Source organism: Xenopus tropicalis, chromosome 3, assembly GCF_000004195.4.
Source record: "Xenopus tropicalis strain Nigerian chromosome 3, UCB_Xtro_10.0, whole genome shotgun sequence".
In the NCBI taxonomy this organism is placed as follows: Eukaryota; Metazoa; Chordata; class Amphibia; order Anura; family Pipidae; genus Xenopus; species Xenopus tropicalis.
Window position 1 is genome coordinate 52,852,008 of NC_030679.2, and position 13,269 is coordinate 52,865,276.

The 13,269-nt window shown below is 39.9% G+C and overlaps 1 protein-coding gene across 3 annotated transcripts in view; it reads right to left on the reverse strand.

Moving 5' to 3' along the window:
* The window catches only part of ppfia2 (protein tyrosine phosphatase, receptor type, f polypeptide (PTPRF), interacting protein (liprin), alpha 2), a 209,640-nt gene that overhangs the window by 178,938 nt on the left and 17,433 nt on the right, over window positions 1-13,269 (reverse strand). For all 3 annotated transcript variants that reach the window (XM_031898888.1, XM_031898887.1, XM_031898889.1), the window contains exon 2: window positions 5,240-5,490. In XM_031898888.1, coding sequence (XP_031754748.1) covers window positions 5,240-5,488 — 249 coding nt within the window. In that variant the 5' untranslated portion in view covers window positions 5,489-5,490. The remainder of the gene's footprint in view (window positions 1-5,239; window positions 5,491-13,269) is intronic.

Genomic DNA, 13,269 nt, shown 5'->3' on the forward strand with positions numbered 1-13,269 from the left:
TAAGGGGCCCATTTACTTACTCACGAACGGGCCGAATGCGTCCGAACTTTCGGAATGGCTACGAAAAACTCGCGTTTTTTCGCGCAAATCGTATTGGTAACGAAAAAGTCGCGATAATTTCCGAAAAGTCGTAAAGGCGCCGAAAAAATCGCAAAAAATACGAAAAAGTCGCAAAATGTTCGTTTTCCAATCGGAATTTTTCCAATTCGGATTCGAATTCGTGGGTTAGTAAATCAGCCCCTACGGCTTTGAGTCCATTCTGGTGTGAGACTCCGCAAAAGGGAGATGTTACATTTCTTTTTATGCCTTGAGAGGTGTGTATTTAAAACCAGAGAAAGGAAAAGAAAAAGAAAGGAATTTACTGGCATTGAAATGACAACCAGCACAAGTTGGGACCATCATGCAGATGCAGGCAAGACTGCTAAGTTCTGTATTCAGAAACAAGAAGCTACTCATCAGCAAGAGTCCTTTAAAAAAAAAAAAATAAATAAACCAGTTCCTGTTGAGAACAAATATCAGGTCAGGTAAAGAAGACTCAGATTAGGGAGAATCTTTGTAAAGAGGTGGAACTGGGTAGACGGATAGGAACTTTTTGAAGGAATTTGGGAACTCCTGTCTGAATCATCATCTGTCTTACTGAAAGGATAGTTCTAGTAATGATGATATCAGGTAGAAATGAGCAAGGGTTTTCCATGCATCCTTTCATGATGCAGTTACGTCCCTGCAGCCCTGACTGCAAAGGTTGTTTATGTTACAGAAGATGGAGTACATCAGTTCAGTTTGGATATGCTTAGTTTTTGTCTATGGGCAAGACAAGGAAATGACCTTGGAGCTGTGGAGAAAAAGGTGAATTTGAAGTGAGAGACCCAATACTATAACCAATAAAAGTTTTTTATAAATTGTCTTCCTTCTAAGGTGAATGCATATTTGTTTGCTGCCTTATAAAGACTTTCAATTTACCTTCTGTCTTCTGTCTAACCTATTGAAAGATTAAACTAGTTGACCTACTTATATATGTTTTTTCCCATTTTTTACATTTAAAGTTTCATGGCATATTTCAGTAATAACTTCTTAGTCATCATATCTCCAAATGATATTTCGTACGACTCCAGATTGGGTTTTCAAAGTGTGTTGCTTTAAAAATCAATCCTTGCTATTGCTGGACCTACAGCTCAGACCATGCTTTAACCCTCTATAAAAATGAATTGTCTAGGAGTTGTTGTCCAGCAATTTCTGATGCAGATGGTGGCACTATGCTTTGCACTGTATGTGTGCTGTCCATAGCAGTAAGGAAGTTATGCCACCAGTGGGTATTGGCAGATATTTTGAATGCACATTATACATATAAAGCAATGATCAACTTTGAAAACTGTTTAAAGCATTCTGTTTAATCTTCTAAGAACTCGCCATTCATATCTTGTCTTTATGTATGTATTATTTTTATTTAATATAAAAGCCAATCACATTGGCAGCAATGAGGTCATGCCTGTTGTCCCAACATCATTAAACATTTTTATTTGTTCTTTAGCACTTATGCATATTCCAGTATTTATACAGTCATCATCTAAATGTTTAATTTTTCATTTTCAGTGTTCTAAAAGAAATATATTTGCTTAACTTTTTCATTTACTGTATATTTACACTTCAGTGATCACAAACCCTATAGCAGTACCAAGAAAGCCTAATGAACAGTCCTAAAGAAGCCGAAAGCTATGTATGCCAAAGCTATACCAAGCAGTAGTTTTAACAATTGGACAGCGCTGCTAGTGCAGCCTATGATATGTTTGCATGGCTGTTACAGAGAAATACCATTTGACTACCTGAACAAAACAGAGCAGCATGATTAACACAAATTATTTTGAAGGACAGCAGCTTCAAGGCACTTTAAATATTTTTCGCCGTATAAGACGTACTTTTTCTTCCCCAAAACTGGGGGGGAAAAGTTTGTGCGTCTTATACGGCGAATGCGTCTTCCTCTATGTGCCGCGGCTCTCTGCCGCATACTCGCTTTTATAAGGTTGCGCCCGTGCGTACTGACGTCACACGCACAGGGCGCAACCTTATAAAAGCACAGAAGCCGCTGGGAGCCGCGGCACAGAGAGGAAGACATCACGGGAGCCGGAGGCCGCTGGGGGGAAATGGAAGGTGCTTGGGGGCCCGGGGGGGGAAGCTGAAGTATGCTGTGGGTGCCGTGGGGGAGCTGGAGGATGCTTGGGGGCCCTGGGGGAAGATGAAGAATGCTGGGGTGCCGTGGGGGAGCTGGAGGATGCTTGGAGGCCCTGGGGGACGCTGAAGGATACTTGGGGGGGCCCAGGGGGAAGCTGAAGGATACTTGGGGGGGCCCTGGGGGAAGCTGAAGGATACTTGGGGGGGGCTGGGGGAAGCTGAAGGATACTTGGGGGGGCCCTGGAGGAAGCTGAAGGATACTTGGGGGGGGGGCCTGGGGGAAGCTGAAGGATACTTGGGGGGGCCCTGGGGGAAGCTGAAGGATACTTGGGGGGGCCCTGGGGGAAGCTGAAGGATACTTGGGGGGGGGCTGGGGGAAGCTGAAGGATACTTGGGGGCCCTGGGGGAAGCTGAAGGATACTTGGGGGGGCCTGGGGGAAGCTGAAGGATACTTGGGGGGGCCCTGGGGGAAGCTGAAGGATGCTTGGGGGGGCCCTGGAGGAAGCTGAAGGATGCTTGGAGGGGGCCTGGGGGAAGCTGAAGGATACTTGGGGGGGCCTGGGGGAAGCTGAAGGATACTTGGGGGGGCCCTGGGGGAAGCTGAAGGATGCTTGGGGGGGCCCTGGAGGAAGCTGAAGGATGCTTGGAGGGGGCCTGGGGGAAGCTGAAGGATACTTGGGGGGGCCCTGGAGGAAGCTGAAGGATACTTGGGGGGGCCTGGGGGAAGCTGAAGGATACTTGGGGGGGCCCTGGGGGAAGCTGAAGGATACTTGGGGGGGCCCTGGGGGAAGCTGAAGGATACTTGGGGGGGGGCCTGGGGGAAGCTGAAGGATACTTGGGGGGGCCCTGGGGGAAGCTGAAGGATACTTGGGGGGGGCCTGGGGGAAGCTGAAGGATACCTGGGGGGGCCCTGGGGGAAGCTGAAGGATGCTTGGGGGGGCCCTGGAGGAAGCTGAAGGATGCTTGGGGGGGGCCTGGGGGAAGCTGAAGGATACTTGGGGGGGCCCTGGGGGAAGTTGAAGGATGCTTGGGGGGGGCCCTGGCGGAAGCCTCATTATGTGCGAGCCCAGAGACAATTAACTTTATACAGTTGATATAAAATATTTTACTACAGTATTTGCTTCAGAATCTTTTTTTTTTTAGATTTTCCTACTTTAAAATTGGGTGTGTCTTATATTCCGGAGTGTCTTATAGGGCGAAAAATACGGTAGATATTGTGTCAAACTGAAAAAAATTAGATTTTCAATTTAAAAAAAAAAATGTATCAAGTATTATTATTGACAAACAGATTAAAGCACTAGAATAATTAAGTCATTTTAAAATTAAGTCATTTTAAAACCAGTCATATTTGAATAAAAATAGAAATTTGCAGTGTTTGTAAATATTAAATGGAAATCCTGTTGCATTGTCGTCTCTAGTAAAAGTGTCTGCCAAGGCAAAACTAATAACAGTCCCACTATTACATGTAAATATAAAGAGGAAAAGAAGCAGTGATCTGTGCAAATATGATGTAGTGTTTTCATACTTTACAATGTATATAAATACGTCCTATAAAGCCACACCTATGATTATAGTATAATGCCAACAATATTTATAAACAGAAGCGGGCTCCAGTGAGAAGAATTTTTTTTAAGTTAACCCACAACCCCTCCTTCCTCCCCTCTTTTGCAGGCCTCCTACTCACCCTGGGTCCCCTACTATCACAGGGCCTGTGTCTGCTATAGTTACACCACTGTCTATACACTTCAAAATCACTTTTTGTTTAATATAAGATATCCATATATACCCAATATATTTTATTATCACATCTCTATTAGTGCTGCCAGTTACATGCAGCAATTAACAGACATTTTCAAGCACATTTTTTTACCTGTCCCATCAAGCTATCAGTGCAAGTCTAATGTACACATAGAGGCATACAGGAACATACAGTGTGAACCCATGCACACTCACTGGACAAGAGATTCTGTCTCTGTAACATATATACATACAGGCCATTCTAGAACATACTTTTGTTGAATTGTTAACTTTACTTAAAAGCAATATTTATATGACATTTGGACTCTGAGAAATAAAAGAATTGCATTTCATATAACACTGGTGAATGTAATATATCAATTGCTTCTGTCATTTCATTAGAAATATAATTAGATCTTTGCTATCAATGGTCTGGTTCTTTGTTTTCACTTCTAATGGGGCAATTTCTCTTCTAATTAGGAAGTGCATCTGTACAGCTTTCTCATGTTGTTTTATTGTGTTTTAAGTGACTCACTCCAAGATTTAGTTCCAACCTTTTCACACTAATTTCATGTTAGTGCCCATCATCGTGCTAATAAAGATTACACGAAAAGGCTTTGTCTGTCTATTGACTTAAGATATCCAAACATCCATAGATCGATTTTTTGTAGTGTGGCTCACACTGCATCTAAAAACGCCATTACCTGCCAACCCGTGTCCTTTTAGATCAGTGATCCCCAACCAGTGGCTCACAAGCAACATGTTGCTCACTAACCCCTTTGATGTTGCTCCCAGTGGCCTCAGATTTCTGGTTTGGTGGCACAGTTTATTTGCAAATACACCTGGTGTACTGCCAAACAAAGTTTTCTGTAGGCTGCCAGTCCATATAGGAGCTAAAAAACCACCAAAGACAGCACTAATTTAAATCCCCCAGGAACATTTTTATGCTTATGTTGCTCCCCAACTCTTTTTACATTTGAATGTGGCTCACTGGTTAAAAAGGTTGGGGACCCCATCTCTAGATCATATTGAACAACAATTGCCATCAGCATCTACCTAAGCTGCATACAAAAAAAGACAACTTGACTTTAAAATTGAAGTGTTAGGTTACAGTAGATTTATAATGAAAACATTCATCAGAACTATACTTTGAGTATATGCAAGACTTCCGCCTACTAAGCCTCTAGAATGAAAATATCAAGTTGCTGAAAGTAGTATGGTTTTTCTTTAGGATTTATAGAAATGATTAAAAGCACTTCGACTGGGCTGCATTTCTTTCTGTGACGAAAAGACAAGTGTGAAAATACTTGCTGATTAATGGGAGCCATTGTCATACCTGTGGCAGTGCAGAATTTAGCTGTCGCTGGAGTGAATCTCTGTCATAGATAACATCCTGTAGTCTTTGCTGAGCAAGTCCAAGGCTTTCCTGTGTTTCACGCAGTGTGTCCAGGAGGCGATCCCTTTCATCCAGCATGTTCACCATCAGCTGTTCAAAATGAGAATCCGAGTCCGAGCCACTGCTTTGGGACCCCCTTTGGCTCATAGGGGTGTCCTCGTTTATCGTCGGCATTACTTCACACATCATTTCTACAAGTAGATAAAGAAGAAACAGAACAAATACAACAGAATCATTATAAATGTCATATAACTGAATCTATATATCCCCTTACATGTAATCTATTTATCCACAATTAAATTAAAGGATAATTGTATTATATAAACAATTAAACAAGTCATAGTTTTACTCCTTTCCTGTTAGGGTCAACCTACGAACTGTCTTACCCAACAAAGTGCACAAAGAGTAAACATAACTCATATCTATGCACTGAAATTAAGCACCAGATTTCTAAGAAAGCCTTCGGGCTCAAACATTCGTATCACAAGGCCATACGGGAGTTTCCAAATTCTCACGTGGTTTCCTCATTCGAAAAACCCGATTTGCATAAATCAGGCTGTTCATATAAAGAAACCACATGAGAGTTTGGAAACTCCCACATGGTTTTGGGATATAAAGATCAAGCGTTCATAAATGTAAAAGTTAACAGTTTATGACAGCGCCTCTTTAAACTTTCCAAAATGCTCTTTAGATACAAAAACTATAATGAATTGTCCCCATTTACATATGTGATATGCAAGCATGGAATCTAAATGATTGGAATCTGTTCTCCAAATAGATAATTTCACCTGCTGATTGTTTCTATTGGTGATTAGACCAGTAGCAAACTTAGCAACTTTTATTCTCTCTACAACTAGAAACAAATCACTGCGGGCAAAAGTCCTAAAATTACTGTGTGTGCCAAGAGCCTTAGCTCCAAAGCAGCAGAATGAATCGATAATCGACAAGCCGATTGCATAAAGAACTTGATAGTCTATTCATTTTTTGCAATATGAGCTAAAAATGAACACAGCATTTCCCTGTAATCACTTTAATTGATTTTTGTCCCCATCATTACCAACACACTTTTTTTTAAAGTAGATCAGGACATTTTAGAACAGTTCAGTCTTCACTCATTCAACTACCAGAAACCTTAATTCAGCGGTTCTCAACCTGTGGGTCGGGACCCCTTTGGGGGTCGAACGACCCTTTCACAGGGGTCACCTAAGACCATCGGAAAACACATATTTTCGTTGGTCTTAGGAATAATTTTATGGTTGGGGGTCACCACAACATGAGGAACTGTATTAAAGGGTTGCAGCATTAGGGAGGTTGAGAACCACTGCCTTAACTTAACATGGAATATTGGTGATTGAAGGCTAGTAGTACTTGGGAGGGGGGGGGTTATATAGATTGGAATCCTGGCTATTGTGACTGATTTAGTGCTAAGTCACTATGTGCTAAAGACTTAGCTCAACCAAATTCTACACTTCACCCGGTGCTTGATGTTTTTACCTATGTGCAAGAAATTAGTAGATGCAAAACATCAGTAAAAAATATGAAGTTTTTAAATGTTTCTGATAATTGGAAAACAGCAAATTTATTATTGCCTTTTCACTAAGTAGGCAACTAAAAAGATGATGGCAACTACAGATTTACAGGTTTCACATGAAAAAGGATAGGGATAGTGGATATAGGAAGAGAGGATGATACAACTGCTGGTAATAGAAAGTTATTCCATTGGGAGGTTTATGCTGATAAGCAATTGGTGGTTTAATCTTTCATACACCTTTCATTACTGTATAGAATTTCAGAAGTACTTGCAGGCATATATCATTCTATACAGGTATGTACCATTGTGTTATGCATGAAAACCCCTATTAGAGTCCATTTGATATAGATGCCTCATGAATATTAGCGTATGTGACACATTGGTTTTCCCAACATAGACATCACAGAAGCACCTTCACCTTTGTAAGTGATATTATATGTATGGTTAAACACATACGATAGCTAAAAACATAGCAACATAAGTAAATAAAAAATATTCAGTACATATAGAACATTTTAAAAGCAGAATATTTGCTTTTAGATGAAAAAGTACAGTTATTTTTATGTAGCCTCTATAAAACAGCTTCACAGTGGTGAATTTATTTGTACAAGTCTTTCATGTTATAAAACTCTGAGTTCCTGTGTAAGTCAGGGTAAAATCTTTCAATCTGGCAGATTTGTTTATGATATTTAGAACTGAACATATTTTTATCCCTGGGCATTCAACACAAACATAGATTTTGTTTCTTAGACCTACAGTAGTTGATTAAATTGAATTTCCCCAAATATAGCGCAACTATTTTGGGACTCTTTTGCTCCACCTGACCAGCAGCCAATTAATACAAAAGGATGTTCCAGCAAGAACAAAATCAAGCCTGTCTACATCTGGTTTCTGTTTTTTTGTTCACGTGGTCATTGTTGGAGGCATTAAATATATGTATGTATGTATATCTTTATTTATAAAGCGCTACTTTTGTACGCAGCGCTGTACAGTAGAATACATTAATACAAACAGGGGGTTAAAGATAATGGATAAATACAAAGTACAACAATAAATACAAATAAATACAAGGTACATTTGCAATAAGAGTCAGAAACAAGATGAATGAGGTCCCTGCCCCGTAGAGCTTACAATATATATGGGAGGGGTAACTAACAGACACAAATGGGCAAATGTAAGTGCTATAGGTCACAGTGGGTGACACTACAATATAAGTGCCAGTTCCCAGATCAGGTGCTGGGTGAGTGCTCCAAAAGGTAGTCTTTAAGTTTAGATTTAAAAAGACAGAGGGAGGATTCTCTCCGGAGGAAATCAGGGAGGGCATTCCAAATGTAAGGGGCAGCAAGGCAGAAAGGTTTAAGGCGGGAAACAGCAGTAGTAGTGGGGGGCGCAACCAAACGATTGCTCTGCGAGGAACGAAGGAGTCGGCCAGGAACGTACGGAGACACAAGGGAAGAGATGTAGTGAGGAGCAGAGGAATGGAGGGCTTTGAAGGTTAAGAGAAGGAGTTTGTACACTATTCTTTGTTTGATAGGAAGCCACGATAAGGACTTTAGCAGGGGAAGGGCCTGAACTCTCCCTCTGATGAGAGGAGGAGAATTCTGGCAGCAGTGTTTAATATAGACTGTAGGGGGGAAAGATGGGAGTTAGGGAGGTCGGTTAGCAGCATATACAGATTATCTACACTTTTAATATTGTAGATTGCAAACATATGCATGCTTATCTCCCTATGTTAACCGTACAACAAGCACTAGTGGATTCATTGCCATATCATTATTCTTGTGAAGCTTTAAATATGTTTGAGGAGAATACTTTAAAGAACGTGGGGTACAAAAAAGAGTGTTAGGAAAAAGGTATATCTTCTGTAATGTATATATGTATGTATGTATGTTCAGGACTTAACAAACAGTAGTAAAATAAAAGAGACATAGGGGTTGATTCACTAAAGTGCTTTAAAACGAGCACTATTTATAGCATTGCATCTTATTTTTATTGCGTCTTATTTTTCGCGACGCACAATTCACTAAAAGGATACTTGCGTTAATTTAGATGCGTTATTTAAGTCGTGAAGACTATTTTTGTGCGGTATTTGACGCAACACGGGCTAATTAACGCAGCGCGCACAAATTGTTACCGCGTGTGAAAAAATGCACGCCATATTAGCCATAGACGCCATTACTTTCTAAAACTGCTGTTCTGAAAATGACCATTTCCCTGCAAACTGGAGGCTGCATCACTCTAGGGCCAACACATACATTAACTGTACTTTTCTATAATTACCGCCTGCCCCAAGTAGGTGTTAATTTTCGCACAGACTAATGCGATATTTACCACGTCTATGTGTTTGTGAATCATGCGTTAGTATTATTTCTGCACGAGAATTAATGCAATGCGTTAAAATTAACGCCTTACGATCATGCGTTATTTAGCGCATGCGATATGCGACTTACGATACTTACTTACGATAATACTTTAGCGAATCCCGCAATAACGCTTATCAACCTTTAGTGAATCAACCGTATAGTCTTGTAAGAAAAACAAGAGGTAAAAACTTTAATAGAGTGTGAGAAATCAGTGCCCATAAGTGACATAGATTATTCCAGGAACTGAGCTGAGAACAGAACTCAAGGAAGAGTTATGGGTGACTGGGACAACAGTTGGTAAGATGTTATGGAACTAGGGATGCACTGAATACACCATTTTAGCACCTGGCCAAACCCCGAATACTTTGTGAAAGATTCGGCTGAATACCAAACTGAATCCCAATTTGCATATACAAATTAGGACAAGAAAGGGCCAAAGAGAACTGCATGCAGTGACGAAATTTTCAACTTTTGTGTTTATGTGGCAAAAAGACACATGATTTTAACGATTCAGATTTGGTTCGGCCAGAGGCATGGATTCAGCTGAATCCGAATTCTGTTGAAAAAGGCCGAATCTTGGCCGAATCTCGAAGCAAATCCTGCGTTCAGTGCATCCCTAATGGAAACCAAGTCATGAAAGTATACAAATGTGTAGAAGAATTTTAGGCCTAAGTTGAAGGAAAAAGGGTCTTTCTTCAAATTTTTTAAAGTAAGGCCATATTTCAAACATAAAAAGTATATGAGGTCAAATAGAAATGAAATAAATCCAGGCACTATGATGATAATACTTTCTAAAGACTAGTGTCATCTATCAGGATGTTAAATATGTTTATTGGATGATAAGTGGAAACATCATTAGTTCAGTTTCTTATCTATTTTATTACCGTATATACTCGAGTATAAACCGAGATTTTCAGCCCTAAAAAAGAGCTGAAAAAGTATAGGCTATGCTATACTAATATGGGCTTGCAGTAGCACTTTCTAGTAGAAATCTATATATTAGAGAAATAAAAAACACATGCAATTGCTTGTTGACCCTTTTAAAGGGTTTCCAAGCATGTTTCTCAATATTAAATAATTGTTGTCCAGAGATGTCCTAGCTAATAAAGGTGTAGTGTGCCGATGTGTATTAGTTGGTATGCTGTCACACTGATCCCATACTGATCTGGTATCATGTGACATGAGGGTTGACCACTAAAGTGCGATAAGTTTTATCGCACTTTTTTTTGCGTTAAAATTGACGCAGAAATAAAATGCGCAATTCGCTTTAATATCGCATGCGTTAAGTCGCACATCGCGTGCGTTAATTTTACCGCATTGCGTTAATTAGCACGCAGAAATAATACTAACGCATGATTCGCAAACACGTGCTAAATATCGCATTGTCTGTGCGAAAATTAACACCTACTTGAAGCAGGCGGTAATTATAGAAAAGTACAGTTAATGAGCTTTTGGCAATAAAATATGGACTTTGCGGTGTTATTTATTCAAGTATGTGTTGGCCCTAGAGTGATGCAGCCTCCAGGCTGGTCATTTTCATAAAAGTAGTTTTACGAAAGTAATGTTGTGTATGGCTAATATGGCGTGCGTTTGTTCGCACGCAGTGACCATTTGTGCGCGATGTGTTGATTAGCGCGCATTCCGTCAAATACCGCACGAAAATAGTCTTTGCGGCTTAAATAACGCAAGCAGCATTGCGTCTAAACGCAAGTATGCTTTTAGTAAATCGTGCATTAAGACGTGAAAAATTAGACGCAATACATTTTTAACGCATGCTATAATTAGCGCACGTTTTAATGCACTTTAGTGAATCGGCTGTATGATCTCTATCTGTTAATAAAGACTTGTTAAGGGCTCTGGCACACGGGGAGATTAGTCGCCCGTGACAAAACTCCCTGTTCGCGGGCGACTAATCTCCCCGTGTTGCCATCACCTGCCATCCCACCGGCGACTTACATGTTCGCCGGTGGGATGGTAGTTCGGAGGGATTAGTCGCCCGTGTGCCAGAGCCCTAAAGGAGACATGGTATCTGTGTGTGTGGTTTGAGATAATACCATAATGTTTATCCAGTCTCTTAATTAGAATAGCAGCACCATCCTAACCTGTTTCTCTTTGATCACCATGTTTGATACTTTTGTTTCAGTCCATTTAACTAATATATAATAAAATGTGTTTTTTTAGGGTTTATAGAAACTGAAACTATTATGTCAACACCTTAAATTTAGACTGTCAGACAGCTGAAGGAAAAAAGAAGTGGCAATGAGAGTAAATACATGTCGATTTGGGACTGCAACCCCCTCTGAGGGAAATATACAATATGCTCTCCCCCAAGTCAGAGGAAAACACAGGACAATCCTCCAGTTCAAAGAATCAACCCCTCATTTATATATTATTTATATTATTTACCACTTTTGAAAGGAGTCTGCTTGGTATGATGCTTTTATACAGCAAACTACTGAACATTTGGAAATGAACATCTAGTTAAACATGCCCTGACAAGTGATTTGCTCTGGGGCCCCAGTGAGGCAGCGTTCACATCTTTCCTCGAAATGAGCCTTTTACCAGACAAACATATGGCACGGGGCCAGCCAGGAGTTGCTGTATAAAGCTATTAGACTTTTCATTCATTTACATGGACAGTACACTTATAGTCAAAAGGGATTTTATAAATGCAGTAAAAGCAAATCATCAATAATAATGTTGCTCTTTAGAATACTGGCAAATGCAAACATACTGATAATTACAGACAACCCCTGTGTAGCAGTGCATTGAAACAGGTTAATTAAGTGCTGATTTATGTTATATAAGTGTCTTCATTAAGCCCCAGCACATTTTAAAGAGTTTATGTATGCAATTTTTCACTACAGACACACCTGACCTTCATGAGTGAAAGGAGTGTTGGTCATGTAGATGCTTGTCATCTTAGGAAGGCATAGTGTCCCCCCAAAATCATGTGTCTTTGCTGAATAAACAATACTTCAATTGATATTAGCACATGTAATACTGCGAATCTTTTGCAAGTAATACACTGTCTAAATACTAATAATTGCAATTTTATTCCATTAATCTTTATTTGCTTAAACACCTTAACTTTAACAGTTGAACATATTTTTTATACTGAATATCAAAATATGTCTCCAGGCCCTTGAGCTCACTAGGACTGAGACAAAGGCTACGACACAGCTTTCACATCCCAAGATGTCAAATGATTAGTAAGCTGCAAAAAAGTTTATGCATACACATGGGTAAATTCTGTCCTGGTCTAGATATGCATATCAACCAATCACAGGTTTGGTTGGATTTTTTTACTTCAGTAAACCAGTAAAAGCGTCTGTTTGGTACCCATAAAGGACTAGGGTAAATACTTTGGGACACTGGAGTGATGTAGTCCATAACAACCGATCAGCAATTAGTTTTTAATGGTAACCTACAAGTTAGAAAACAAAAGCAAAGATCTAATTGGTTGCTATGGGCAATATCACCAGTGATGTTTGTCTCCGATGTTACTAAATACACCCCTTTGTGTATTTCTCTCCAGTTCTAGTATGTGAATGTCTTTAGTACTCTGTAGTCATGAGTAAATCTGTCCTGTTTTGCTTTGCTGAAAAATTTGCAAAATGGGTCAATGGGTGTTTTTTTGTGGCTAGAACTTTTCTTTGCGCCCACTGGAGTCTTTGGCCATTTTTTTTTACAGTGAAACCTGGCAAAAAAATTCACTCGTTACTAGTATTCTGTTTAAAAACTATTACGAAAGTTAGAGACAATTCCAGTGAATATAATCACAATAGATTATGAATGGCCATAACAGGTCATACCACTGCACCACTAATAATCACATAGTTGAGGTACAGCAGCACACACGGAGATAAACTAGTCCAATATGCATAGTTATCTGTAGTGTGACAAATATATGTCAAGATTTTTTTTTCATTTTTGCAGGCTACACATTTGCATTTATCTTGACTGTTTACTATAACACTAGAGGGCACATTTACCTAATTACGAATGCTCCGAGCGTTCGTTCGATCGGTCCAATCGTATTTTCTGCGACTTCTTCGTAAATTGCGCAACTTTTT